Source organism: Symphalangus syndactylus, chromosome 23 (assembly GCF_028878055.3).
Source record: "Symphalangus syndactylus isolate Jambi chromosome 23, NHGRI_mSymSyn1-v2.1_pri, whole genome shotgun sequence".
NCBI lineage: Eukaryota > Metazoa > Chordata > Mammalia > Primates > Hylobatidae > Symphalangus > Symphalangus syndactylus.
In genome coordinates, this window is record NC_072445.2 from 25,708,599 (window position 1) to 25,734,753 (window position 26,155).

The 26,155-nt window shown below is 38.7% G+C and overlaps 1 protein-coding gene across 5 annotated transcripts in view; it reads left to right on the forward strand.

Moving 5' to 3' along the window:
- Positions 1–26,155, forward strand: part of EFHC1 (EF-hand domain containing 1) — a 172,269-nt gene that overhangs the window by 90,742 nt on the left and 55,372 nt on the right. For all 5 annotated transcript variants that reach the window (XR_008654342.2, XR_008654341.2, XM_063632143.1 and 2 more), the window contains 3 exons: positions 9,948–10,097; positions 11,669–11,861; positions 23,065–23,285. Coding sequence is in view for 3 of the 5 variants with exons in the window: in XM_063632143.1 (XP_063488213.1) it covers positions 9,948–10,097; positions 11,669–11,861; positions 23,065–23,285 (564 nt within the window). In the remaining 2 variants the exon portion in view is untranslated. The remainder of the gene's footprint in view (positions 1–9,947; positions 10,098–11,668; positions 11,862–23,064; positions 23,286–26,155) is intronic.

The window sequence follows — 26,155 nt, forward strand, 5'->3', positions numbered from 1 at the left end:
ACCCTGTGTCCAAGTGTTCTCACTGTTCAGTTCCCACCTATGAGTGAGAACATGCAGTGCTTGGTTTTCTGTCCTTGCAATAGTTTGCTCAGAATGATGGTTTCCAGCTTCATCCATGTCCCTACAAAGGACATGAACTCATCCTTTATTATGGCTGCATAGTATTCCATGGTGTATATGTGCCACATTTTCTTAATCCAGTCTATCATTGATTGGCATTTGGGTTGGTTCCAAGTCTTTGCTATTGTGAATAGTGCCGCAGTAAACATATGTGTGCATGTGACTTTATAGCAGCATGATTTATAATCCTTTGGGTATATGCCCAGGAATGGAATGGCTGGGTCAAATGGTATTTCTAGTTCTAGATCCTTGAGGAATCACCACACTGTCTTCCACAATGGTTGAATTAGTTTACACTCCCACCAACAGTGTAAAAGCATTCCTATTTCTCCACATCCTCTCCAGCACCTGTTGTTTCCTGACTTTTTAATGATCGCCATGCTAACTGGCATGAGATGGTATCTCATTGTGGTTTTGATTTGAATTTCTCTGATGGCCAGTGATGATGAGCATTTTTTCATGTGTCTGTTGGCTGCATAAATGTCTTCTTTTGAGAAGTGTCTGTTCATGTCCTTTGCCCACTTTTTGATGGAGTTGTTTGATTTTTTCTTGTAAATTTGTTTAAGTTCTTGGTAGATTCTGGATATTAGCCCTTTGTCAGATGGGTAGATTGTAAAAATTTTCTCCCATTCTGTAGGTTGCCTGTTCACTCTGATGGTAGTTTCTTTTGCTGTGCAGAAGCTCTTTAGTTTAATTAGATCCCATTTGTCAATTTTGGCTTTTGTTGCCATTGCTTTTGGTGTTTTAGTCATGAAGTCCTTGCCCATGCCTATGTCCTGAATGGTATTGCCTAGGTTTCCTTCTAGGGTTTTTATGGTTTTAGGTCTAACATGTAAGTCTTTAATCCATCTTGAATTAATTTTTGTATAAGGTGTAAGGAAGGGATCCAGTTTCAGCTTTCTACATATGGCTAACCATTTATTATTTTATTTCCCAGCACCGTTTATTAAATAGGGAATCCTTTCCCTATTTCTTGTTTTTGTCAGGTTTGTCAAAGATCAGATGGTTGTAGATGTGTGGTATTATTTCTGAGGGCTCTGTTCAGTTCCATTGGTCTATATCTCTGTTTTGGTACCAGTACCATGCTGTTCTGGTTACTGTAGCCTTGTAGTAGTATAGTTTGAAGTCAGGTAGCGTGATGTCTCCAGCTTTGTTCTTTTGGCTTAGGATTGTCTTGGCAATGCGGGCTCTTTTTTGGTTCCATATGAACTTTAAAGTAGTTTTTTCCAATTCTGTGAAGAAAGTCATTGGTAGCTTGATGGGGATGGCATTGAATCTATAAATTACCTTGGGCAGTATGGCCATTTTCACAATATTGATTCTTCCTACCCATGAGCATGGAATGTTCTTCCATTTGTTTGTGTCCTCTTTTATTTCGTTGAGCAGTGGTTTGTAGTTCTCCTTGAAGAGGTCCTTCACGTCCGTTGTAAGTTGGATTCCTAGGTATTTGATTCTCTTTGAAGCAATTGTGAATGGGAGTTCACTCACAATTTGGCTCTCTGTTTGTCTGTTATTGGTGTATAGGAATGCTTGTGATTTTTGCACACTGATTTTGTATACTGAGACTTTGCTGAAGTTGCTAATCAGCTTAAGGAGATTCTGGGCTGAGAGGATAGGGTTTTCTAGATATACAATCATGTCATCTACAAACAGGGACAATTTGACTTCCTCTTTTCCTAATTGAATACTCTTTATTTCTTTCTCTTGCGTGATTGCCCTGGCCAGAACTTCCAACACTCTGTTGAATAGGAGTGGTGAGAGAGGGCATCACTGTCTTGTGCCAGTTTTCAAAGAGAATGCTTCCAGTTTTTGCCCATTCAGTATGATATTGGCTGTGGGTTTGTCGTAGATAGCTCTTATTATTTTGAGATACGTCCCATCAATACCTAGTTTATTGAGCGTTTTTAGCATAAAGGGCTGTTGAATTTTGTCAAAGGCCTTTTCTGCATCTATTGAGATAATCATGTGGTTTTTGTCTTTGGTTCTGTTTATATAATGGATTCCATTTATTGATTTGCATATGTTGAACCAACCTTGCATCCCAGGGATGAAGCCAACTTGATCGTGGTGGATAAGCTTTTTGATGTGCTCCTGGATTCGGTTTGCCAGTATTTTATGGAGGATTTTTGCATCGATGTTCATCATGGATATTGGTCTAAAATTCTCTTTTTTTGTTGTGTCTCTGCCAGGCTTTGGTATCAGGGTGATGTTGGCCTCATAAAATGAATTAGGGAGGATTCCCTCTTTTTCTATTGATTGGAATAGTTTCAGAAGGAATGGTACTAGCTCCTCCTCGTACCTCTGGTAGAATTCGGGTGTGAATCTGTCTGGTCCTGGACTGTTTTTGGTTGGTAGGCTATTAATTATTGCCTCAATTTCAGAAGCTGTTATTGGTCTATTCAGGGATTCAACTTCTTCCTGGTTTAGTGTTGGGAGGGTGTGTGTGTCCAGGAATTTATCCATTTCCTCTAGATTTTCTAGTTGTTTTTTTTTTTTTTTTTTTTTTGCGTAGAGGTGTTTATAGTATTCTCTGATGGTAGGTTGTATTTCTGTGGGATCGGTGGTGATATCCCCTTTATCACTTTTTGTTGCATCTATTTGATTCTTTTCTCTTTTCTTCTTTATTAGTCTTGCTAGCAGTCTATCAATTTTGTTGATCTTTTCAAAAAACCAGCTCCTGGATTCGTTGATTTTTTGAAGGGTTTTTTGTGTCTCTATCTCCTTCAGTTCTGCTCTGATCTTAGTTATTTCTTGCCTTCTGCTAGCTTTTGAATGTGTTTGTTCTTGCTTCTCTGGTTCTTTTAATTGTGATGTTAGGATGTCAATTTTAGATCTTTCTTGCTTTCTCTTGTGGGCATTTAGTGCTATAAATTTCCCTCTACACACTGCTTTAAATGCGTCTCAGAGATCCTGGTATGTTGTGTCTTTGTTCTCATTGGTTTCAAAGAACATTTTTATTTCTGCCTTCATGTACCCAGTAGTCATTCAGGAGCAGGTTGTTCAGTTTCCATGTAGTTGAGTGGTTTTCAGTGAGTTTCTTAATCCTGAGTTCTAGTTTGATTGCACTGTGGTCTGACAGACAGTTTGATATAATTTCTGTTCTTTTACATTTGCTGAGGAGTGCTTTACTTCCAACTATGTGGTCAATTTTGGAATAAGTGTGATGTGGTGCTGAGAAGAATGTATATTCTGTTGATTTGGGGTGGAGAGTTCTGTAGATGTCTATTAGGTCTGCTTGGTGCAGAGCTGAGTTAAATTCCTGGATATCCTTATTAACTTTCTGTCTCATTGATCTGTCTAACATTGACAGTGGGGTGTTAAAGTCTCCCATTATTACTGTGTGGGAGTCTAAATCTCTTTGTAGGTCTCTAAGGACTTGCTTTATGAATCTGGGTGCTCCTGTATTGGGTGCATATATATTTAGGATAGTTAGCTCTTCTTGTTGAATTGATTCCTTTACCATTATGTAACAGCTTTCTTTGTCTCTTTTGATCTTTGTTGGTTTAAAGTCTGTTTTATCAGCGACTAGGATTGCAACCCCTGCTTTTTTTTGTTTTCCATTTGCTTGGTAGATCTTCTGCCATCCCTTTATTTTGAGCCTGTGTGTGTCTCTGCACGTGAGATGGGTCTCCTAAATACAGCACACTGATGGGTCTTGAGTCTTTATCCAATTTGCCAGTCTGTGTCTTTTAATTGGAGCATTTAGCCCATTTACATTTAAGGTTAATATTGTTATGTGTGAATTCGATCCTGTCTTTATGATGTTAGATGGTTATTTTGCTCATTAGTTGATGCAGTTTCTTCCTAGCATTGATGGTTTTTACAATTTGGCATGTTTTTGCAGTGGCCGGTACCGGTTGTTCCTTTCCATGTTTAGTGCTTCCTTCAGGAGCTCTTGTAGGGCAGGCCTGGTGGTGACAAAATCTCTCAACATTTGTTTGTCTGTAAAGGATTTTATTTCTCCTTCACTTATGAAGCTTAGTTTGGCTGGATAAGAAATTCTGGGTTGAAAATTCTTTTCTTTAAGAATGTTGAATATTGGCCCCCACTCTCTTCTGGCTTTTAGAATTTCTGCTGAGAGATCCGCTGTTGGTCTGATGGGCTTCCCTTTGTGGGTAACCCGACCTTTCTCTCTGGCTGCCCTTAACATTTTTTTCCTTCATTTCAACTTTGGTGAATCTGACAATTATGTGCCTTGGAGTTGCTCTTCTCGAGGAGTATCTTTGTGGCGTTCTCTGTATTTCCTGAATTTGAATGTTAGCCTGCCTCGCTAGGTTGGGGAAGTTCTCCTGGATAATATCCTAAAGAGTGTTTTCCAACTTGGTTCCATTCTCCCCATCACTTTCAGGTACACCAATCAGACGTAGATTTGGTCTTTTCACATAGTTCCAAGTTTCTTGGAGGCTTTGTTCATTTCTTTTTTACTCTTTTTTCTCTAAACTTCTCTTCTCACTTCATTTCATTCATTTGATCTTCAATCACTGATACGCTTCCTTCCACTTGATCGAATCGGCTACTGAAGCTTGTGCATGTGTCACATAGTTCTTGTGCCATGGTTTTCGGCTCCATCAGGTCATGTAAGGACTTTTCTACACTGTTTATTCTAGTTAGCCGTTCCTCTAATCTTTTTTTCAAGGTTTTTAGCTTCTTTGCGATGGGTTCGAACTTCCTCCTTTAGCTCAGAGAAGTTTGTTATTACTGATTGTGTGAAGCCTTTTTCTCTCAACTCATCAAAGTCATTCTCCATCCAGCTTTGTTCCATTGCTGGCGAGGAGCTGCATTCCTTTGGAGGAGAAGAGGCACTCTGATTTTTAGAATTTTCAGCTTTTCTGCTCTGGTTTCTCCCCATCTTTGTGGTTTTATCTACCTTTGGTCTTTGATGATGGTGATGTACAGATGGGTTTTTGGTGTGGACGTCCTTTCTGTTTGTTAGTTTTCTTTCTAACAGTCAGGACCCTCAGCTGCAGGTCTGTTGGAGTTTGCTGGAGGTCCACTTCAGACCCTGTTTGCATGGGTATCACCAGCGGAGGCTGCAGAACAGCGAATATTGCTGAACAGCAGATGTTGCTGCCTGATCCTTCCTCTGGAAGCTTCGTCTCAGAGGGGCACCTGGCTGTATGAGGTATCAGTCGGCCCCTACTGGGAGGTGTCTCCCAGTTAGGCTACTCGGGGGTCAGGGACCCACTTGAGGAGGCAGTCTGTCCGTTCTCAGATCTCAAACTCCATGCTGGGAGAACCACTACTCTCTTCAAAGCTGTCAGACAGGGACGTTTAAGTCTGCAGAAGTTTCTGCTGCCTTTTGTTCAGCTATGCCCTGCCCCCAGAGGTGGAGTCTACAGAGGCAGGCAGGCCTCCTTGAGGTGCCATGGGCTCCACCCAGTTCGAGCTTCCCAGCCGCTTTGTTTACCTACTCAAGCCTCAGCAATGGTGGGCGCCCCTCCCCCAGCCTTGCTGCCACCTTGCAGTTTGATCTCAGACTGCCGTGCTAGCAGTGAGAGAGGCTCTGTGGGTGTGGGACCCTCCCAGCCAGGTGCGGGATATAATCTCCTGGTGTGCCATTTGCTAAGGCCGTTAGAAAAGCATGGTATTAGGGTAGGAGTGTCCTGATTTTCCAGATACCATCTGTCACAGCTTCTCTTTGCTAGGAAAGGGAATTCCCTGACCCCTTGTGCTTCCCAGGTGAGGCAATGCCCTGCCCTGCTCCATGGACTGCACCCACTGTCTGACAAACCCCAGTGAGATGAACCCAGTACCTCAGTTGGAAATGCAGAAATCACCTGTCTTCTGCGTCACTCACGCTGGGAGCTTCAGACTGGAGCTGTTCCTATTCGGCCATCTTGGAACCTCTCCTACCTAGTTTATTGAGAGTTTTTCTCATTAAGGGATATTGAATTTTACCCAAAGTCTTTTCTATAGCTATTGAGATAATTATGTGGTTTCTATCTCTAGTTTTGTTTATGTGATGGATCACATTTATTGATTTGTTTATGTTGAACCAACTTTGCATGCTGAAAATGAAGCCTACTTAATTGTGGTGGATTACCTTTTTGATGTGCTTCTGGATTCAGTTTGCAGATATTTTGTTGAGGATATTTGCATTGATGTTCATCAGATATATTGGCCTGAAGTTTTCTTTTTCTGTCGTGTCTCTGCCAGGTTTTGATATCAGAATGATGCTGGCCTCATAGAATGAGTTAGGGAGGAATCCCTCCTCCTCAACTTTTTGGAATATTTTCTGTAAGAATAGTACCAGCTCTTGGCCGGGCGTGGTGGCTCATGCCTGTAATCCCAGCACTTTGGGAGGCTGAGGCGGGTGGATCATGAGGTCAGGAGATCGAGACCATCCTGCCTAACACAGTGAAACCCCGTCTCTACTAAAAATACAAAAAATTAGCCAGTCGTGGTGGCAAGCGCTTGTAGTCCCAGCTACTTGGGGGCTGAGGCAGGAGAATGGCGTGAACCCGGGAGGCGGAGCTTGCAATGAGCCAAGACTGTGCCACTGCACTCCAGTCTGGGCAACAGAGCAAGACTCCATCTCAAAAAAAAAAAAAAAAAATAGTACCAGCTCTTCTTTGTATATCTGGTAGAATTCAGCTGTGAATCCCTCTGGCCCTGGGCCTTTTTTGGTTCATAGTCTATTGATTACTGATTCAATTTCAGAGCTTGTTATTGGTCTGTTCAGGGAATCAGTTTCTTCCTAGTTCAGTCTTGGGAGAGTGTATGTGTCCAGGAATTTATCCATCTCTTCTAGGTTTTCGAGTGTGTGTGCATACAAGTGTTCATAATATTCTCTGATGGTTGCTTATAATTCTGTGGGGTCAGTGGTAACATCTCCTTTGTTGTTTCTAATTGTGTTTATTTAGATCTTCTCTCTTCTACATTAGTCTAGCTAGTGGCCTATCTTTTTATTAAAAACCAACTCCTGGATTCATTAATCTTTTGAATGGTTTTTTGTATCTTGATTTCTGTCAGTTCAGCTCTGATTTTGGTTATTCTTTGTCTTCTGCTAGCTTTGAGGTTGATTTGTTCTTGCTTCTGTAATTCTTTCAGTTGTGATAGTAGGTTGTTAATTTGAGTTGTAACTTTTTGACATGGGCATTTAGTGCTATAAATTTCCATCTTAATACTGCCTTAGCTGTGTCCCAGAGATTCCGGTATGTTGTAGCTTTGTTCTCATTACTTTCAAAGAAATTCTTGATTTCTGTCTTAATTTCATTATTTACCCAAAAGTCATTCAGGAACAGTTGTTTAATGTCCATGTAATTGCATGGTTTTGAGTGGTTTTTTTTAGTTTTGACTTCTATTTTTATTATGCTGTCATCTGGGAGTGTGTTTGCTATGATTTTGGTTCTTTTGCATTTCCTGAGAATTGTTTTCTGTTTGATTATGTGGTTGATTTTAGAATATGTGCCATGTGGTGATGAGAATAATGTATACTCTGTTGTTTTTGGGTGGTAGTTTCTGTAGAGGTAGGTCAGATCCATTTTGTCCGATGTTGAGTTAAGTCCTGAATATCTTTGTAATTTTCTGCCTCAGTGATCTGTTTAATACTGTCAGGGAAGTGTTAAAGTCTCCCACTGCTATTGTGTGGGAGTCTAAGTCTCATTGTAGATCTCTAAGAACTTGCCTTATGAATCTGGGTGTTCCTGTATTGGGTGCATATGTATTTAGCATAGTTAGGTTTTTTTGTTGAGTTGGATCCTTTACCATTATACAGTGCCCTTCTTTGTCTTTTTTGATCTTTGTTGGTTTAAAGTCTGTTTTGTCTGAAATTAGGACTGCAACCCCTGCTCTTTTCTATTTTCCATCTGCTTGGTAGATTTTCTTCTATCCCTTTATTTTGAGCCTTTGGGTGTCATTGCGTGTGAGATAGGTCTCTTGAAGACAGCATACCACTGGGTCTTCCTTTTTTATCCAGCTTGTTATTCTGCATTGTGGTTTTTTGTTTGTTTTTTTTTTTTTGAGACAGAATATCACTTTGTCACCCAGGTTAGTGTGCAGTGGCATGATCTCAGCTCACTGCAAACTCTGCCTCCCAGGCTCAAGTGATTCTCCTGCCTCAGCCTCCCGAGTAGCTGGGATTACAGATGTGTACCACCATGCCTGGCTAATTTTTGTATTTTTTAGCAGAGACGGGGTTTCACCATGTTGGCCAGGCTGGTCCTAAACTCCTGACCTCAAGTGATCCACCCACCTCTGCCTCCCAAAGTACTGGGATTACAGGCATGAGCCACCATGCCTGGCCTCTGTGCCTTTTAAATGGGGCCTTTAGCCCATTTATATTTAAGATTAGTGTTGATATGTATAGATTTGATCCTGTCATTGTGTTGTTAGCTGGTTATTATGCTGGCTTGTTTGTGTGGTGGCTTTATAGTGTCACTGGTCTGTGTACTTAAGTGTGTTTTGTATTGGCTGATAATGGCCTTTTCTTTCCATATTTAGTGCTCCTTTTAAGATCTCTTGTAAGGCAGGTCTGGTGGTAATGAACTCTGTCAGCATTTGCTTATCTGAAAAGGATCTTATTTCTCCTTTGCTAAGAAACTTAGTTTGGCTAGATATGAAATTCTTGGTTGAAGATTTTTCTTCTTTAAGAATGTTGAATGTAGGCCTCCAATCTCTTCTGGCTTATAGAGTTTCAGCTGAGAAGTCCAGTATTAGCTTGATGGGGTTCCCTTTGTACGTGACCTGCCCTTTCTCTGTAGCTGTTTTTAACATTCTTTCTTTCATTTTGACCTTGGAAAATCTGATGATTATGTGGCTTGGGGATGATCTCCTTGCATAGAATCTTGCAGGGATTCTTTGTATTTCCTTAATTTGATTGTTGGCCTCTCTAGCGAGGTTGAGGAGGTTTTTGTGGACAATATCCTGAAATATGTTTTCCAAGTTGTTTGCTTTCTCACTGTCCCTTTCGGGAATGTCTGGTGAAATTTGAGCACTTGGTTTGTCTTTCCTATTTTGCTAAAACGTTTTCTGGTCTAATATAACCAGTGGGTATGCTTTCTTTTTTTTCCTTTTTGGTGAAGGGAAGGGACTTAATCATATACAGTATTTGTTTTAAGTGAATTAGAAAATTGGGAATATGATTTCAGCCTAATTTGGCCATTGTGCAGCTTGCCTCCAGACCTAATAGGAATTACATATTGTTTGAAACCATGGTTAGGTTCCAGATATATGAAAGTAAGCAATCCTAAGACTTACTCTGTTACAGGCACCTAACTAAATTTGATTGATTTAAATTATTTAAAAGCAGTTATTTTGCCATCGTGCCTCCCAACGAGCTTAGCAAATACCTAGCAATATAACAATATAAAATACTTCAGGTAACTCTCAATTACTACCTGCATTATGGAGTTGGCTCAGTTGGAGACTTAATACAGCTTACATGCGCTCAAGCAGCAAACTAATGTTTAACTTGAGCAATGGCATAGAAATCATTATTACACTTTTTCTTTCTTTTTTTCTTTATTTGAGGCAGGGTCTTGCTGTGACACAAGGCTGGAGTGCAGTGTCATGATCATGGCTCACTGCAGCCTTGACCTCCTGAGCTCACTCACTTCAGCCTCCTGAGTAGCCTGGACTGCAGGCAAATGCCATCAAACCAGTCTAACTTTTAGATGTTTTTGTAGAAACAGGGTCTCACTATGTTGCTCAGGCTGGTTGTGAACTCCTGCGTTTCAGGAGTCCTCCTACCTCAGCCTCCCAAAGTGCTGAGATTGTAGGCCTGAGCCACAGTGCCTGGCCCATACACTTATTTTTATATCATCAGTTTATAACTTACTCTAAAAAGCTCCAAGAAAGATGATTATTGTTAACTTTCAATTATTTAGGTATTTTTAGAAAGCCAAGGAATTGAATTAAATCCACCAGGGAAGATGGTTCTTGATCCTTACACTGAACTCCGAAAACAGCCTCTTCGTAAGTATGTCACCCCATCAGACTTTGATCAACTCAAGCAATTTCTCACCTTTGACAAACAGGTAAGTGACATAGGAACTGCAGTAGGCTTACTTATTTTCAAATGTGACCTATATTTATTGGCAAAAGGTTTGGGTAGCTGTATTGGTAACTATTTTGAAATATTACAGCTATAATTGAACTGTTTGGACACAGTACTGTCTTTCTGCTTTCATCAAGGGTTACAGGTACAGGAATGCCTACATTTCATATGGAGATCCAAAGAAGATTGTGGAGTTGCAGAGCTGTTTTGTGAATCTCACCAAACATTTAAATCTCAAAACAATTCCTGAGCTACATCTGCTTCCCACCTTACGTTTCCAGTTGACAATTTCTTTCCCTTAAAATGAGCTAATTTCTTTCTTTTTTTTTTTTTTTTTGAGAAGGAGTCTCGCTCTTTCACCCAGGCTGGAGTGCAGTGGCGCGATCTCGGCTCACTGCAGGCTCTGCCCCCCGGGGTTCAGTCCATTCTCCTGCCTCAGCCTCCCGCGTAGCTGGGACTACAGGCGTCCACCACCTCGCCCGGCTAATTTTTTTTTATTTTTAGTAGAGACGGGGTTTCACCATGTTAGCCAGGATGGTCTCGATCTCCTGACCTCGTGATCTGCCCACCTTGGCCTCCCAAAGTGCTGGGATTACAGGCGTGAGCCACCGTGCCCGGCCAAAATGAGCTAATTTCATAGACTCCTTTGCAAAACCATAAATCGATTATTAGGAAATTTCAAAAATATGCATATATGTAGGTTCTAATGTTAAAATGTTTAATTTCACAGAAGCCCCACTACAGATGCTTCCTTGTTAAATGTTATATTAATATTGGAGTCCAGAATGTTCTGAGCATTTTCCAACTCTGTTCCAACCTTCCTAATCCTCTCCCTTGTGAGCCGATGTGTATAAGCAGATTTAAATCCTTCCCTTTCTGTACTAAAGGGAGAGAGAAAAGGAAGATATCACCCTCAGTGCTTCTTTTCTGCTCCTTTTCTTTAGACATTTAACCCCTTTTAGTTCAGAAAATGTAAACTAGCACTAGCATGGTCTTTTAAGGATTTTGTTCATATCAGTCATATATCTGTTATTATTTTGTATTTGAAGATTGTGTTTATTCCCATGATTTGAAGAAGCCTAGCCAAAAAAAAAAAAAGATTGTGTTTATATTATTGCTAGAAGATATGTGTTGATGGGACCAAAAAAAGACTGGTTAATAAATAAAAATTTTTTACTATACTAATATATAAACCATATTCACATGTACCTTTATTAATATATATATACCACTATGTAAAGAACTTCATTGCTCTTTTAATTTAGCTTCTGTTTCATTGACTAATATTTTGGATCAAAGTGAGCTCTTCTTTTTTGGCACAAACTTATAATCCTATTATTTAATTCTTTCCAGCTGCTGACATATAGTACATAATTTCAGATGTTTTAGTATGTTTGATGAATATTTCTTTTTTTTTCAATTTACCCCATCTGAAATTACTTCATAGTCTTTCTAGCTAATCTTTCCATCATTGATACATAATTGCCAAAGTAGCCAAGTTGAACTCCCTACTTTTAAGATTCTTGAGTCACTACTTTGGATTCTTCAAAGGTCCTTCGATTCTATGCGATCTGGGATGATACAGACAGCATGTATGGTGAATGTCGGACCTACATCATTCATTACTATCTTATGGATGATACGGTGGAAATTCGAGAGGTCCACGAACGGAATGACGGGAGAGATCCTTTCCCACTCCTAATGAACCGCCGGCATATGCCCAAAGTTTTGGTGGAAAATGCAAGTATGTTTGATTCAGTTTATTCTCTGTTACTTGGGATGTTTTTAGGTTCTTAAAGGAGTTACTTAATCAGTATGCAAAATTCGTTTATACTTGGAAGCCTCTAGCTATTTTTGCTTAGATGCTCAGAAAATGGCTTCCCACAGCTTTCCTCCTTTACTTGCCCCTTGGTCCAGGCATGCCCCCAAGACAGTCTGGTACCCAGGTCAAGGAAACAAAACCAAAACAGCAGTGGGAGATTTATTTAAAGTGCAGCAGAGCAAGGTTTCTGAGCTGAAACAATTTAATATTAGATGTTTAATGCATTTTTCAAACAGGCTTGTTTTCATTCAAGGATATGAATGAAAGCTTAGCTTTTCTTTATATGCTTTCCTGACTTTGCTTCTCACTTCAACTACTTCCTAAACAGGAAGTTTCTATGTGGTTTAACTTGAGATTGGAAAAGGCATGTCTGTGACTCATAGAGGTGAGGTCCATTATGTCAAACCCAGCTCATTCTTTGCTGGTTTAAAATTACCTAGCATGGGCTGGGCATGGTGGCTCACTCCTGTAATCCCAGCACTTTGGGAGACTGAGGTGGGTGGATTGCTTGAGCCCAGGAGTTTGAGACCAGCCTGGGCAACGTGATGAACCCCCCCCTCTACAAAAAATACAAAAATTAGCCATGCTTGGTGCCGCACACCTGTATTCCCAGCTACTTGGGAGGCTGAGGTGGGAGGATCATCTCAGCCTGGGAGGTCGAGGCTGCGGTGAGCTGTGATTGTGTTGCTGTACTCCAGCCTGGGCAACAGATGAGATCCTATCTCAAGAAAAAGAAAAAAAGTACCTACCATGTTTGGGAGTGGCAGTGCAACAAAATGGCAGCAAATACCTGCTGTTCACTATTTCCTGGGATGAGTAGGCTTGCTTTAGTTATTGTCTTAGTAGTTTTTACATTTCTCTTAGAATAATGTCATCTTGGTCACATGTAATGACTGACAGCTGTCATGTTTGGGTGGTTGACAATTCTGTAAATGTGTTCATTGATTTTTTTTTTCTTTTTTACTATATTTTTTGGGAATTAGGATATAAGAAATTTCAGGTATTGGGGCCTGGCACGGTGGCTCACGCCTGTAATCCCAGCACTTTGGGAGGCCAAGGCAGGTGGATCATGAAGTCAGGAGATCGAGACCATTCTAGCTAACATGGTGAAACCCCATCTCTACTAAAAATACAAAAAATTAGCTGGGCGTGGTGGTGCGCACCTGTAGTCCCAGCTACTCAGGAGGCTGAGGCAGGAGAATTGTTTGAACCCGGGAGGTGGAGGTTGCGGTGAGCCAAGATTGCACCACTGCACTCCAGCCTGGGCGACAGAGCGAGACTCTGTCTCAAAAAAAAAAAAAAAAAAATTTTCAGGTATTGAGCAAGAAGTTTGTCTACATTAGAGGTTATAAATACACGTGTAGTCTGAGGCTAAATTCAACGTGTCCGTACGTATTGCTTCGCTTGCACAGTGCTTTTTTATGAAAAATGCAGTATTATTTGTGGGCAAGGAGTTGGAGATTTCCATCATTGAGAGAGTGGATAAGCAAAATGTAGTGAAGGTACATTTTGATTAATATACAGTATTTAGAAGCAGTAAACAAGATGTACACAGAAAGCAAGTGGATGGATCTTAAAAACATAGTGCTGTGTAGGAAAAAATACATAAAATTAGATGTATAGTGCTATAACACATGCAAAACATAGTACACATAGGACACATTCAGTCACATAGCTGCATTAGAATGATTGCATGTGAGGAGAGGAGAATGATATTGGGGAAAAGGATAAAAGGGAGTGAAAATTGTCATCATTTTAGAATTAGGAAAGTTTATATTATATATTTTTTTTAAAAAATGAAAATAACTGCTAATTCAGCTTGTATTCTCAAGTAGAAACAACTGGATCTGTGCCCTAGTTCAACATAGTTTGGCTTTTACCTACTATACATATTCTTATAATCAGTTCTCTACAGAACCATCTTAGAGTTCAATGACAATGGGACTAATGTACTAATTTTGGCCTTTCAGAATGCTTAAACAAGCCTAAAATCCATGCAGTTCGGAGCTAACAAACATTAGATTTACAATAGATAAAGAATGAATAGGAATATATTCAAGGTGGCATGAAAAGTCTCACTGAAACTAAATCCCTTTAAATGACAGATTCCAGGTTTGTCTCTGCCTTATCAATGTGACTTATATTGAAAACTTCATATATAATTATCCTCTTCTATAATTTCCCAATTAAAAATTTTTTTATCAAAGTTGCATGGAGAGGCAGCCTGGTGACATATATAGGGTTCTTTTAAAAAGTAGGAAACATGTCCTTTGCCCACTTTTTGATGGGGTTGTTTGTTTTTTTCTTGTAAATTTGTTTGAGTTCATTGTAGATTCTGGATATTAGCCCTTTGTCAGATGAGTAGGTTGCAAAAATTTTCTCCCATTCTGTAGGTTGCCTGTTCACTCTGATGGTAGTTTCTTTTGCTGTGCAGAAGCTCTTTAGTTTAATTAGATCCCATTTGTCAATTTTGGCTTTTGTTGCCATTGCTTTTGGTGTTTTAGACATGAAGTCCTTGCCCACGCCTATGTCCTGAAACCTAAAGTATAATAATAAAAAAATTAAAAAAAATTTTAAAAAAAGTAGGAAACAGGCTGTCGCTGTGGCTAAAGCCTATAATCCCATCACTTTGGGAGGCCAAGGTGGGAGGATCACCTGAAGTCAGGAGTTCGAGACCAGTCTGGCCAACATGGTGAAACTCCGTCTCTACTAAAAAATACAAAAATTACCTGGGCATGGTGGCAGGTGCCTGTAGTCCCAGCTACTTAGGAGGCTGAGGCAGGAGAATTGCTTGAAGCCGGGAGACAGAGGCTGCAATGAGTGGAGATTGCGCCACTTCACTTCAGCCTGGGCAACAGAGCAAGACTCCATCTCAAAAAAAGAAAAAAAAGCTATCAGTCATGAGGTACAGAAAAGGCTATGTTCCCATCAGCTAGATAATTCCTTTAACTAGAATGGTAATGTTAAAAGAATGATGTCTAGTTGACTCTCAAAGGCATTTATCCAATGGGTGATTTTTATTAAACTCAGTTAAACAAGAGGTAAATAATCTGCTATGGGAACCATTTCACATGCTAAATGCTATGGAGGACAAAATGTAACTCCCATTCCTAGAATCCTATCTTTCAGTCATTTCTAGTGTCATTAAGAAGACAAGGCATATAAAATACACAAAGCTGTTAAGTAATAACACTAGTATACCAGATTATCTGATTATGTAATTAGTTAAGTCATGCAGACCGAGGTCAGAAGGAGAAACGTGTGGGCCTGAAAAACTAAAGAAGTCTTTGTGGAAGAGCTGGGATTAGACTCAGATTTAGAATGGCAGAGAATAAAGAGCACACTAGAAAGAAGAACAAGAGCAAAGGTTGGGAATTAGGAACAAGTATGGCACGTTTGGGGGCGCCCAAGAGATGGTGGCTAGGCAGAGAGTTTGTATTAGACAGTAATAGGAAATTATGGGAGTAACTTTCAAAAGTCCTCTCAACCAGGGCCTTCTTTTAAGTAGCTAAGATAAATAAAAATTATATATTTATAATGGATGGAGTTAAAATATCAGAAATTCTGAAAGTTATTTCTTTGTCAAGAGCAATTGCATATTACCAATAGGTGGCAGGTCATGTCAAAACAGGACATTTTTTGGCTTACCAAAAGCTTTCTACTCAGCTCTTGAACCCAAGGAGCCAGGTTCTGAAAGTCTGAATATGTTAGTTATCCTTCAGACTGGCTTTCATAGTTTGATCTTGCCCTGGCCTGTTAGATGAATCTTGAACACCCCTTAGACCTTTAGTGTTCCAGAAAGTTGAATGTTTTTCCTCACTTTCTGTGCATCTTTATTGGCTCACTCAGTCATCCAAATAATATTAATCGAACATCCATATAGATGAAGGAAACACCGTACTAGGCAATGGAGATCTGAAACTACTATAAGCCACATATCTCAAAGACTTTACAATCTGATGAGATCAACATACAGATCAATGAAATACAACAAATTGTCCAGAAATAGATGCACACATATGAGGTCATTTGATTTTTGACAAAGGTAAAAAAGCAATTTGGTGGAGAAATGATTGTCTTTTTAACAAAAGGTGCTGGAACAATTCAATAGCCTATGCAAAAGTAAATAAATAAACTTCAACCCTTACCTCACCATACATAAAAGTTAACCCCAAATGGATCATAGACCTGGGCGACAGAGTGAGACCCTGTCTCAGAGCAGGGAAAAAAAAAAAGCAAATGTAATAAAAGCAAAAATTGAGAATTGGGACCTAATTAAACTAAAGAGCTTGTGCATAGCAAAAGAAACTATCAACAGAGGAAATAGCTTACAGAATGGGAGAAAATATTTGAAACAATGCATTTGACAAATGTCTAATATCCAGAATCTATAAGGAACTTAAATCAACACGAAAAAAAACAAATAGCCGCATTGAAAAGTAGGCAAAGGACATGAACAGACACTTCTCAAAAGAAAACATACAAATGGACAACAAACATTTTAAAAATGCCCAATATCACTAATCATCAGAGGGATGCAATCATACCAGTCAGAATGGCTATTATTAATAAGTCAAAAAATAACAGATGTTGGCAAGGTTGCAGAGAAAATGGAATGCTTATACACTGTTGGCGGGAATGTGAACTAGTTCAGCCCCTGAGGAAAGCAGTTTGGAGATTTCTCCAAAAATAGAACTACACCAATCCCATTATTTGGTATATACCCAAAAGAAAATAAGTTGTTCTATCCAAAAGATACTTGCATTCATGTTTATTGCAGCACTGTTCACAATAGCAAAGACATGGAATCAACCCAGGTGCCCATTACTGGTGGATTGGATAAAGAAAATGTGTTAATGGTACATATACACCATGGAATACTATATGGCCATAAAAAATAAAATCATATTCTTTGCAGCAATGTGGATGCAGGTAGAGGCCATTATACTAAGTGAATTAACACAGAAACAGAACATTGGGTACACATGGACACAAAGTCAGGAACAATAGACACTGGGGACTCCAAAAGGAAGAAGTAAGGGAGAGGGACAAGGGTTGAAGAACTACCTATCAGGTACTCTGTTCACTATTTGGGTGACAGGATCAATGGCTCAAACTTCAGCATCATGCAATATAGCTGTGCAACCAACCTGTACATGTACCCCCGAGTCTAAAATTTAAAAATAAATACATAAATAAGAAAAGTTTCGCTTTTCAAAAGACACTGTTAGGAAAGTGAAAGGAAAAGCTAAAGATTGGGAAAAATATTTGTAAAACATATTTGACAAGGTACTTGTCATAGGATATATAAAGTGGCTCTTAAAACTTAGTAAAACAACCCAAATAAAAAATAGGTAAAGGATTAGAATAGATACCTCACCAAAAGTATGCATGTATGACAAGTTAGCACACAAAAAGATATTTACCATAGTTACTTATTAGAGAAATGCAAATTAAAACCATGTAAGATACTACTGTATACCCACTAGAATGTCCAAAATTAAAAAGACTGACCATACCAAGTGTTGACAAGGATGTGAAGCAGCTGAAAATTTCACACACTGCTAGTGGAAGGTAAACTGAAATAAACACTTTGAAAAATAGCGTGACAGGTTTTGTTTATTTGTTTGTTTGTTTGAGATGGAGTCTCGCTTTGTCGCCCAGGCTGGAGTGCAGTGGCGCGGTCTTGGCTCACTGCAAGCTCCGCCTCCTGGGTTCACACTATTCTCTTGCCTCAGCCTCCCGAGTAGCTGGGACTACAGGTGCCCACCACTACGCCCAGCTAATTTTTTGTATTTTTAGTAGAGACGGGGTTTCACAATCTCCTGACCTCGTGATCCACCCGCCTTGGCCTCCCAAAGTGCTGAGATTACAGGCATGAGCCACCGTGCCCGGCTGACAGTTTGTTTTTTAAAATTGCACATATATCTACCATACAAACCAGCCATTCTTTTCTTGGGTATTTGCCAAGAGAAAGGAAAACATATGTCCACACAGAAACTTATGTGAATGTTTATGGCAGCTTTTTTAATAATAGCCAAAAGTTGGAAAGAATGCAACTGTCTATCAACAGTTAGTGAGTAAACAATTATTGTATATCAGTACTTTGGAATACTACTAAAAAATAAAACAATTATTGATGTATGAAACAACATGAACGAATCTCAAAGTAACTATGCTAAGAGAAAGAATTCAGATAAAAATACATGCCATATAATTCCATTGGTGTAAAATTATTGAAAATACAATATAAATAAGCAAAATAGATCAGTGATTGCGTAAGGATGGTGAGAAGGAGAGTTAGATTATAAAAGGTCATGAGGAGACTTTTGGATGTGATTGGATGTTTATTATTTTGATTGTAATGATGGTTTCATGGGTAAATACATATGTCAAGCAACATCAAAATATACAATTTTTGTATACTCCAAAAATGTGCAGCTTATTGTAGTCAATTACACCTCAGTAAAGTTGTAAAAATATAAATTCCTATCTAGATGTGTCATAGTCAAATGTAAGAACACTAGATTCAAAAACATCATGAAAGCAGCTCCAAAGAAAAAGGTAACCCATATCAGATGGAAGTTAGAATGACAACTGACTTCTGTAGCAACAGTGATTACCAGAAGACAGTAAAATAATATCTTCAGAGTGCTGAGAAAAAAATAGAATTTAATGCCTAGAGAAACTGTCTTTCAGGAAGACGGTGAAATACATTTCCAGGCAAACAAAACAGATTTTACTAGCAGCAGACCCTTACTGGGAAAATTCTAGAGTATACTTCAAGTGGAAAGAAAATGAATGCAGAAGTAAAGTCTAAGATACAAAAAGTCGTGAATAAAGAAAATAGCAAAGTAGGATAAACCTAAATAATCATTAACTATACAAATTAAAAGAACAATATTGAATTTGTGAGAGTTAAAAATATCAAAGTAGAACTGAAATGTATTACAGTAATAGCATAGGAAAGGGTGATAGGATTAAATATATAACAAGTTTTGAAAATTTTTTTTTAAATTTTAAGTTCAGGGGTACATGTGCAGGTTTGTTTTATGAGTGAGCTTGTGTCATGCAGGTTTGTTGTACAGATTATTTTATCTCCCAGGTACTAAGCCTAACACCCATCAGTGATTTTTTCTGATCTTCTCCCTCCTCCCACCCTTCACCCTCCAATAGACCCCAGTGTGTATTGTTCCCTCCCATGGGTCCATGTGCTCTCATCATTTAGCTTCCACTTATAAGTGAGAAATGTGGTACTTTATTTTCTGTTCCTGCATTAGTTTGCTAAAGATAATGGCCTTCAGCTGCATCCATGTTCCTGCACAGGACATGATCTTATTCTTTTTTATGGCTGCATAGTATTCCATGGTGTATATATACCACATTTTCTTTATTCAATCTGTCATTGATGGGCATTTAGGTTGATTCTATGTCTTTGCTATTGTGAATAGTGCTGCAGTGATCATATGCTTGCGTTTCTTTATGATAGAATGATTTATATTCCTTTAGGGATATACCCAGTAATGTGATTGCTGGGTCGAATGGGTAGTTCTGTTTTTAGGTCTTTGAGGAATCACCACACTGCTTTCCATGGTGGTTGAACTCATTTACCCTCCCATGAACAATATATAAAAGCGTTTTTAAAAACATACTTAAGATATAGGCAAATATCTTTAAAAAGACAAATAAATAGCAAAAGAAACTGATGAGGTATAAAACAACTGATGAAGCTATATTAGTATAATACAAATAGATATTTGGGCAAAAAGCTTTGATTGAGATGAAGAGGATCATTACCTATTGCAAGAATATTTTATTTACTAGGAAAATATAATAATTCTAAACTTGAATGCAGTAATAACATGGATTCAAAATATAAGAAAAATCTGTAGCACCATTATTCAATGAGACTGGAAAAATACACCATAATAGTGGGAGCCATTAAAACATTTCTTTCAATAGTTATTAGATCAAAAAGACAAACCAATAAACATGTATAAGACTTGAATAATATTATTATTCATTTAATAAATATATATATACTTACCCAACACCCAATTTTCAACAAAATTAAGTTAGAAGTCAATTTTGGAAATATAAAAAAAACCATGTATTTGGAAATTGAAAAACATATTTTCAAATAACCCATGAGTTAAAAAAAATTATTGTCGGCCGGGCGCGGTGGCTCACGCTTGTAATCCCAGCACTTTGGGAGGCCGAGGCGGGCGGATCAGGAGGTCAGGAGATCGAGACCACGGTGAAACCCCGTCTCTACTAAAAATACAAAAAAAATTAGCCGGGCATGGTGGCGGGCGCCTGTAGTCCCAGCTACTCGGAGAGGCTGAGGCAGGAGAATGGCGTGAACCCGAGAGGCGGAGCTTGCAGTGAGCCGAGATTGCGCCACTGCACTCCAGCCTGGGTGAAAGAGCGAGACTCCGTCTCAAAAAAAAAAAAAAAAAAATATTGTCAGAAAATACCTAGAACTGAATGGTAGCAAAAACTCTTAAAACTCAAAAAAAGATGTACTTGGAGGAAAATATATAGCTTTAAATGCTTACTTAAGAAAGGAGAAAGATGACAATAAGTTAGGTATATTTCTTAAAAAGTTAGAAATCTAAAGAATTTAAAAATTAAAATATTAAGAAATTAAAAGAAGGAAATCATAAAATAGCCTGAAAATAATGAAATTGAAAACAAAGGTAACAGAGAAGATTTGTCAAGTCAAAAGTCATCTCCTTGAAAGGACTAATAAAGTGACAAACTGTAGACAAGATTTATGAAGGGATAAACAAAAGAAGGCACATACACACAATATTAAAAATGAAAGAAGTGGCTGGGCGTGGTGGCTCACACCTGTAATCCCAGCACTTTGGGAGGCCAAGGCAGGCGGATCACTTGAGGTCAGGAGTTCAAGACCAGCCTGGCTAATGCGGTGTGAAACTCCATTTCTACTAAAAATGCAAAAATTAGCCTGGCCTGGTGGCGCGAGCCTGTAGTCCTAGCTACTTGGGAGGCTGAGGCAGGAGAATTGCTTGAACCTGTAAGGCAGAGGTTGCAGTGAGCCGAGATCGTGCCAGTGCACTCCAGGCTGGGTAACAGAGCAAGACTGTCTCAAAAAAAAAAAGCATTCTTTAAAGTGCCATAGCCATTAAACATAAAATAAAATAATAATACAACTTTATGCCAATAAATTTAAAAACTTAGGTAAAATGAGCAAAGTTTTTTCTTTGTTTTGTTTGTGTTTTTTTGTTTTTATTTGTTTTGTTTTGTTTGTTTTTGTCTTTGAGACGGAGTCTCGCTCTGTCGCCCAGGCTAGAGTTCGGTGGCCTGATCTCAGCTCACTGCAAGCTCTGCCTCCTGGGTTCACACCGTTCTCCTGCCTCAGCCTCCTGAGTAGCTGGGACTACAGGTCCCTGCCACCACGCCCAGGTAATTTTTTGTGTGTATTTTTAGTAGAGATGGGGTTTCACCGTGTTAGCCAGCATGGTTTTGATCCGCCCGCCTCGGCCTCCCAAAGTGCTGAGATTACAGGCGTGAGCCACCGTGCCCGGCCAAAATGAGCAAAGTTTTAAAAAAGTATAACTTGTTTATGAAGAAATAGAAAACCAAATATCTTCAACCATTAAAGAAATAGATTTAGTTTAAACATTTCCCACAAAAAATCCAGCAGATCAAGATAATCTTACAGATGATTTTTGACAAACATTTAAAGAACAAGTAATTCTAAGCTTAACACAAACCCTTTTAGAGAGAAGAACTTCTTAATTCTTTCATTTAAAAAGGCCAGTGAAACCAAAGTCATCATGAGAAAGAAAAACTACAGTCATTCTCACTTAAGAAGATATATGCAAAAATACTAAATAAGATATCAGTAAACCTGATCCAGCATTATATGAAAAAATAATTGGTTGAGCAAACAAAGGCAGATGGCTGGACAGCACACACACATATACCAGATCTCCTGGAATATTGTATACTAAGGGAACTTCATATAATCACAAGCTATGTCCCCCATTGCCCATCACTTCCTGGGGAAGCTCAAAGGGAGGTAGTAGGGTTGGGAATAGACATAGGGAGACAGATCCCTTGCACTATAGAGCTGTTATTAATAAGATGCATTATTAGGGAAATACCAAGCCCTCCTTTGCCATGATCAAGGGCTGGAGTTCAAACTTTTATGCCTGTTATAGCAGAAACTTAGCCGTATTCCAGTTTTTCAATCTCAGTAATTACCAGTTAGGAGAACATCAGCCTACTTTTCATCCCCCTTGTGATCAGGGTTCTGTGCCAAAGCTTTGTGGTTACAACTATAAGATGTGGCACTCTACTAGAACTGATTGACTCTTAAGATTTCCTTGGATGCCAGGCTGCAGGTAATCAATCTTGAACAAGTTAATCCTTAGTTCTCATGAAACAGTAAGACAAGACTGGAATTATTCCACAAATGCAAGATTGATTCTACATTTGGAAATTATTTATTCCCACATGAATGGATTATTGTCATCATCTCATTGACTGTCCCTGCCCCCGTCTCCAGGACTAGCTTACACTGTCCTAATAGCAGTGATTACAACCCGAAATGAAACCATTATTTATATAATTTTTTAGTGTCTGTCTCCCCAAACAGAGTATATTCTCCATGAAGTCAGGAATTGTATCTACAGTGTTAATTATCGTAATCCCAGTATTCAGCAGTGCACCTAGGACATGATGTAGGTGGTCACTAGTAATTGTTGGATGAATGGATAAATGGGTGGGGATTTGAGCTAAATGACTTGGATCTTTCCTAGAGCTAAGACTTTATACTTATAGAAGGACATTTGTTCTTTCCTCCTGTAGTGATTTATTTTAAGCATTAATTTGCTAAAATTAGTGATTTATGGTGATAGTTTGAGCTGAATATGGGAGAGAGACTTCACAAAAACCATATTATGTATGTGTCCTATCAACAGATGGAAATACACAGCCAAGTGTGCTAGTGGGAATGTCGGGGAGACCCTGACCCTTGACCAGAGAAAAAGACTGCACTCCCTCAGGTTCTCAAGAATGCCTGGCTGTTGTGTGTCAAGTCTTTCTTGACACACTCATTCCTTCTTCTTTTCTCTCTAACACCATCTTATATTAGAGAACTTCCCTCAGTGTGTGCTAGAAATCTCTGACCAAGAAGTGTTGGAATGGTATACTGCTAAAGACTTCATTGTTGGGAAGTCACTCACTATCCTTGGGAGAACTTTCTTCATTTATGATTGTGATCCATTTACTCGACGGTATTACAAAGAGAAGTTTGGAATCACTGATTTACCACGTATTGATGTGAGCAAGCAGGAACCACCTCCGGTAAAACAGGTAATCAGATAGTACTTCTTAGTGCTGTGAGAAAACTTATTTTTTGAGGTAGAAATTTAAGAAAAAAAGACTTCTATGCAAATATTCAATAAATAATGGACAAAGTATATGTAATACAGTAGTTCACAAAAGAAGAAATACAAATGACAAAAAAATTATGAAAAGACCCTCAATCTAACTGATAATCGATGAAATAGAATGAAAATAATGATGTTGTTTGATCTGTTCAATTTTAAAAGATTCACGATATCCAGTGTTTGCCCTATATGAAGAAATGGGAATTTTCATATACTGTTTATAGGAAAGCCAATCAGCGTAAACTTTCTGAAGGGCAATTTGTTGTCTATTTTATTTTGAAAAAATAAAGTAGACGTTTTATTTTTATAAGTAAATAAAATATATATTTTCTAGCCAGGCACAGTGGCTCATGCCTGTAATCCAGCACTTTGGGAGGCCAGGGCAGGCAGATCCCTTGAAGTCAGGAGTTCTAGACCAGCCTGGCCAACGTGGTGAAACCTTGTCTCTACTAAAAATACAAAAATTAGCCGAGTGTGGTGGTGTGCACCTGTAATCCCAGCTACTTGGGAGGCTGAGGCATGATGATCACTTGAACCTGGGAGATGGAGGTTGCAGTGAGCCGAGATCATGCCATTGGACTCCAGCCTGGGCAACAGAATGAGTGAGAGTCTGTCTCAAAAAAAAAATATATATATATATTATATGTAATATATATAATATATATCTAATATCTAATATATATAATATATATCTATATCGATATATATTATAAATCATGTTGTTTATAATATATTGGATATATATGATAGGACACATACATAATATGGTTTATATTATGATATATAGATATAGATATATCTCATATCTTTTACCTGGAAATATACTTTGGGAACTCTAAAAACGTATATGGAAGAACATGTGTTGTAGCATTATTTATAAAAAAATAAAGTGTGAGGAGATTGACAAAATAAATGATATCCATTCATGAAATGGACGTATGAAAATACATTTATTCATACAATTAAAAGACAATTAAAATACACCCATTCATAAAAGACTACTATGTGTGTAAAATATCACTGGGCCCTTTCTCCTCAAAAGAAAGGCATGAATAAAATTATGGAATGATTGAGTACCTCTAGCCAGGGCCCTGCCTTCCCCTCCAGCAGCTGCTCCTCTTGCTTGCAGTTGGCCTCCAGTCGTACTGAGTTCTGTGGCTCTACCAGTAGAGCATCTTGTTTTACTCCCAGGAACTTTTGCTTGTGCTCTTCCTCCTTGAACCACTTTTCTGTTGTTCTTACATGCAGCTCTTTTTTATCCTCCAATACCCAGTGTAGGCTTCTTCCCCAAGAAGTCTTTTCTAAAGCTCCAGGTAGGGCTAAAAGCCTTTCATCTCTATTCCTGGGGTATTCTCTGCCTCCCTCTACTAGCACTTCTCTGTTATATTAAATTATCTGCTACTGAATCTTTTGTACTAGATTGTAACTCCCTTGAGGCCAAGGACTATGTCCTATTCATCTTTCTCTGCTAGTACCTAATACAGTGCCTAATAAATAGGAGGTATATAATATGTTTCTTGAACTGGACTGAAGAAAATTGGCTATGAAGGTGTTCTGCAAAAAGGAAGTGATGTCTTAGGCAAAACTTTTAGAAACAATGTTTTATGGAAATGATTACAAAGAAGGATTTGGATTTTGGTATGCTGTGAGTTCCCAGAGGCAATACAGTTTCTGGCAGGAAGTGTGGGTGATAATACCTCTTGCTGTCAGTTTTTTCTCTGATAGATTTCTTTATCAATGATGTGTTCATTGATTAAGAACGATGATAAACCCTCTCCTGGTGTATATGCATTGTGAAAAGAAAAACATTATGATAAACCCAAAGAATTATGATAAACCCCCTGTCCCTAAGTTTCTTGGCAGCATTTGATGCAGTACACAGGGGAAAATACCATGAGAACAGATTTAGATTTTGATCAAGGAAACTATTTTAACTATTTTACCACTTCAGTTTATAGATAAGGATGGTTATCTAACCAGGAGGTAGAGCAGTGAGAGATTGCAACATAGTGATGCCCTTTTCTTTGTGAAAGGACTTTGACCTTTTTTTTTTTTTTTTTTTTTTTTTTTAAGACAAGGTCTTGCTCTGTCTCCCAGGCTGGAGTGCAGTGGTGCAATCTTGGCTCACTGCAACGTCCACCTCCCAGGTTCAAGCGATTCTTGTGCCTCAGCCTCCCCAGTAGCTGGGTCTACAGGTCGTGCCACCACACTCAGCTAATTTTTGTATTTTTAGTACAGTCGGGGTTTCACCATGTTGGCCAGGCTGGTCTGGAACTCCCTACCTCAGGTGATCCACCCATCTTGGCCTCCCAAAGTGCTAGGATTACAGGCATGAGCCACTGCACTGGCCTGATCTGTCTTTTGAGCCAATGAAAGCTTTTGAGTCTTAGAATACCTTTGTTCCCCATCCTTATTACTATCATCTTTTTTTTCTCCTAACCTATCTTGAAGTAAAGAACAGAGAGGGAAGCCCTGGATAAAGAGCAGAGGGGAACTGAAGGTCTACTGTAGATTTTGGTTGGTTATTTTGCTCTATCCCAGCCCCTTTGTATAATAAAACTAATTTTATATAATAAAACATCGATACATATAGCACATTAATTATAGTGTTTGGTCAGTCTCTTTCCTGTACTTTCTCTATAATAAATAGCTCTATAATAAACAAATTCCACCTGTCCATGAAATTTGTTGGAGATAAATAGAATGCCAATTACCAATCAGCCAGACGCTTATTAGTCATTATACCTCAGTCATTTTAACCCTAAATAACATAAATGGAAACCAGGGATAGGG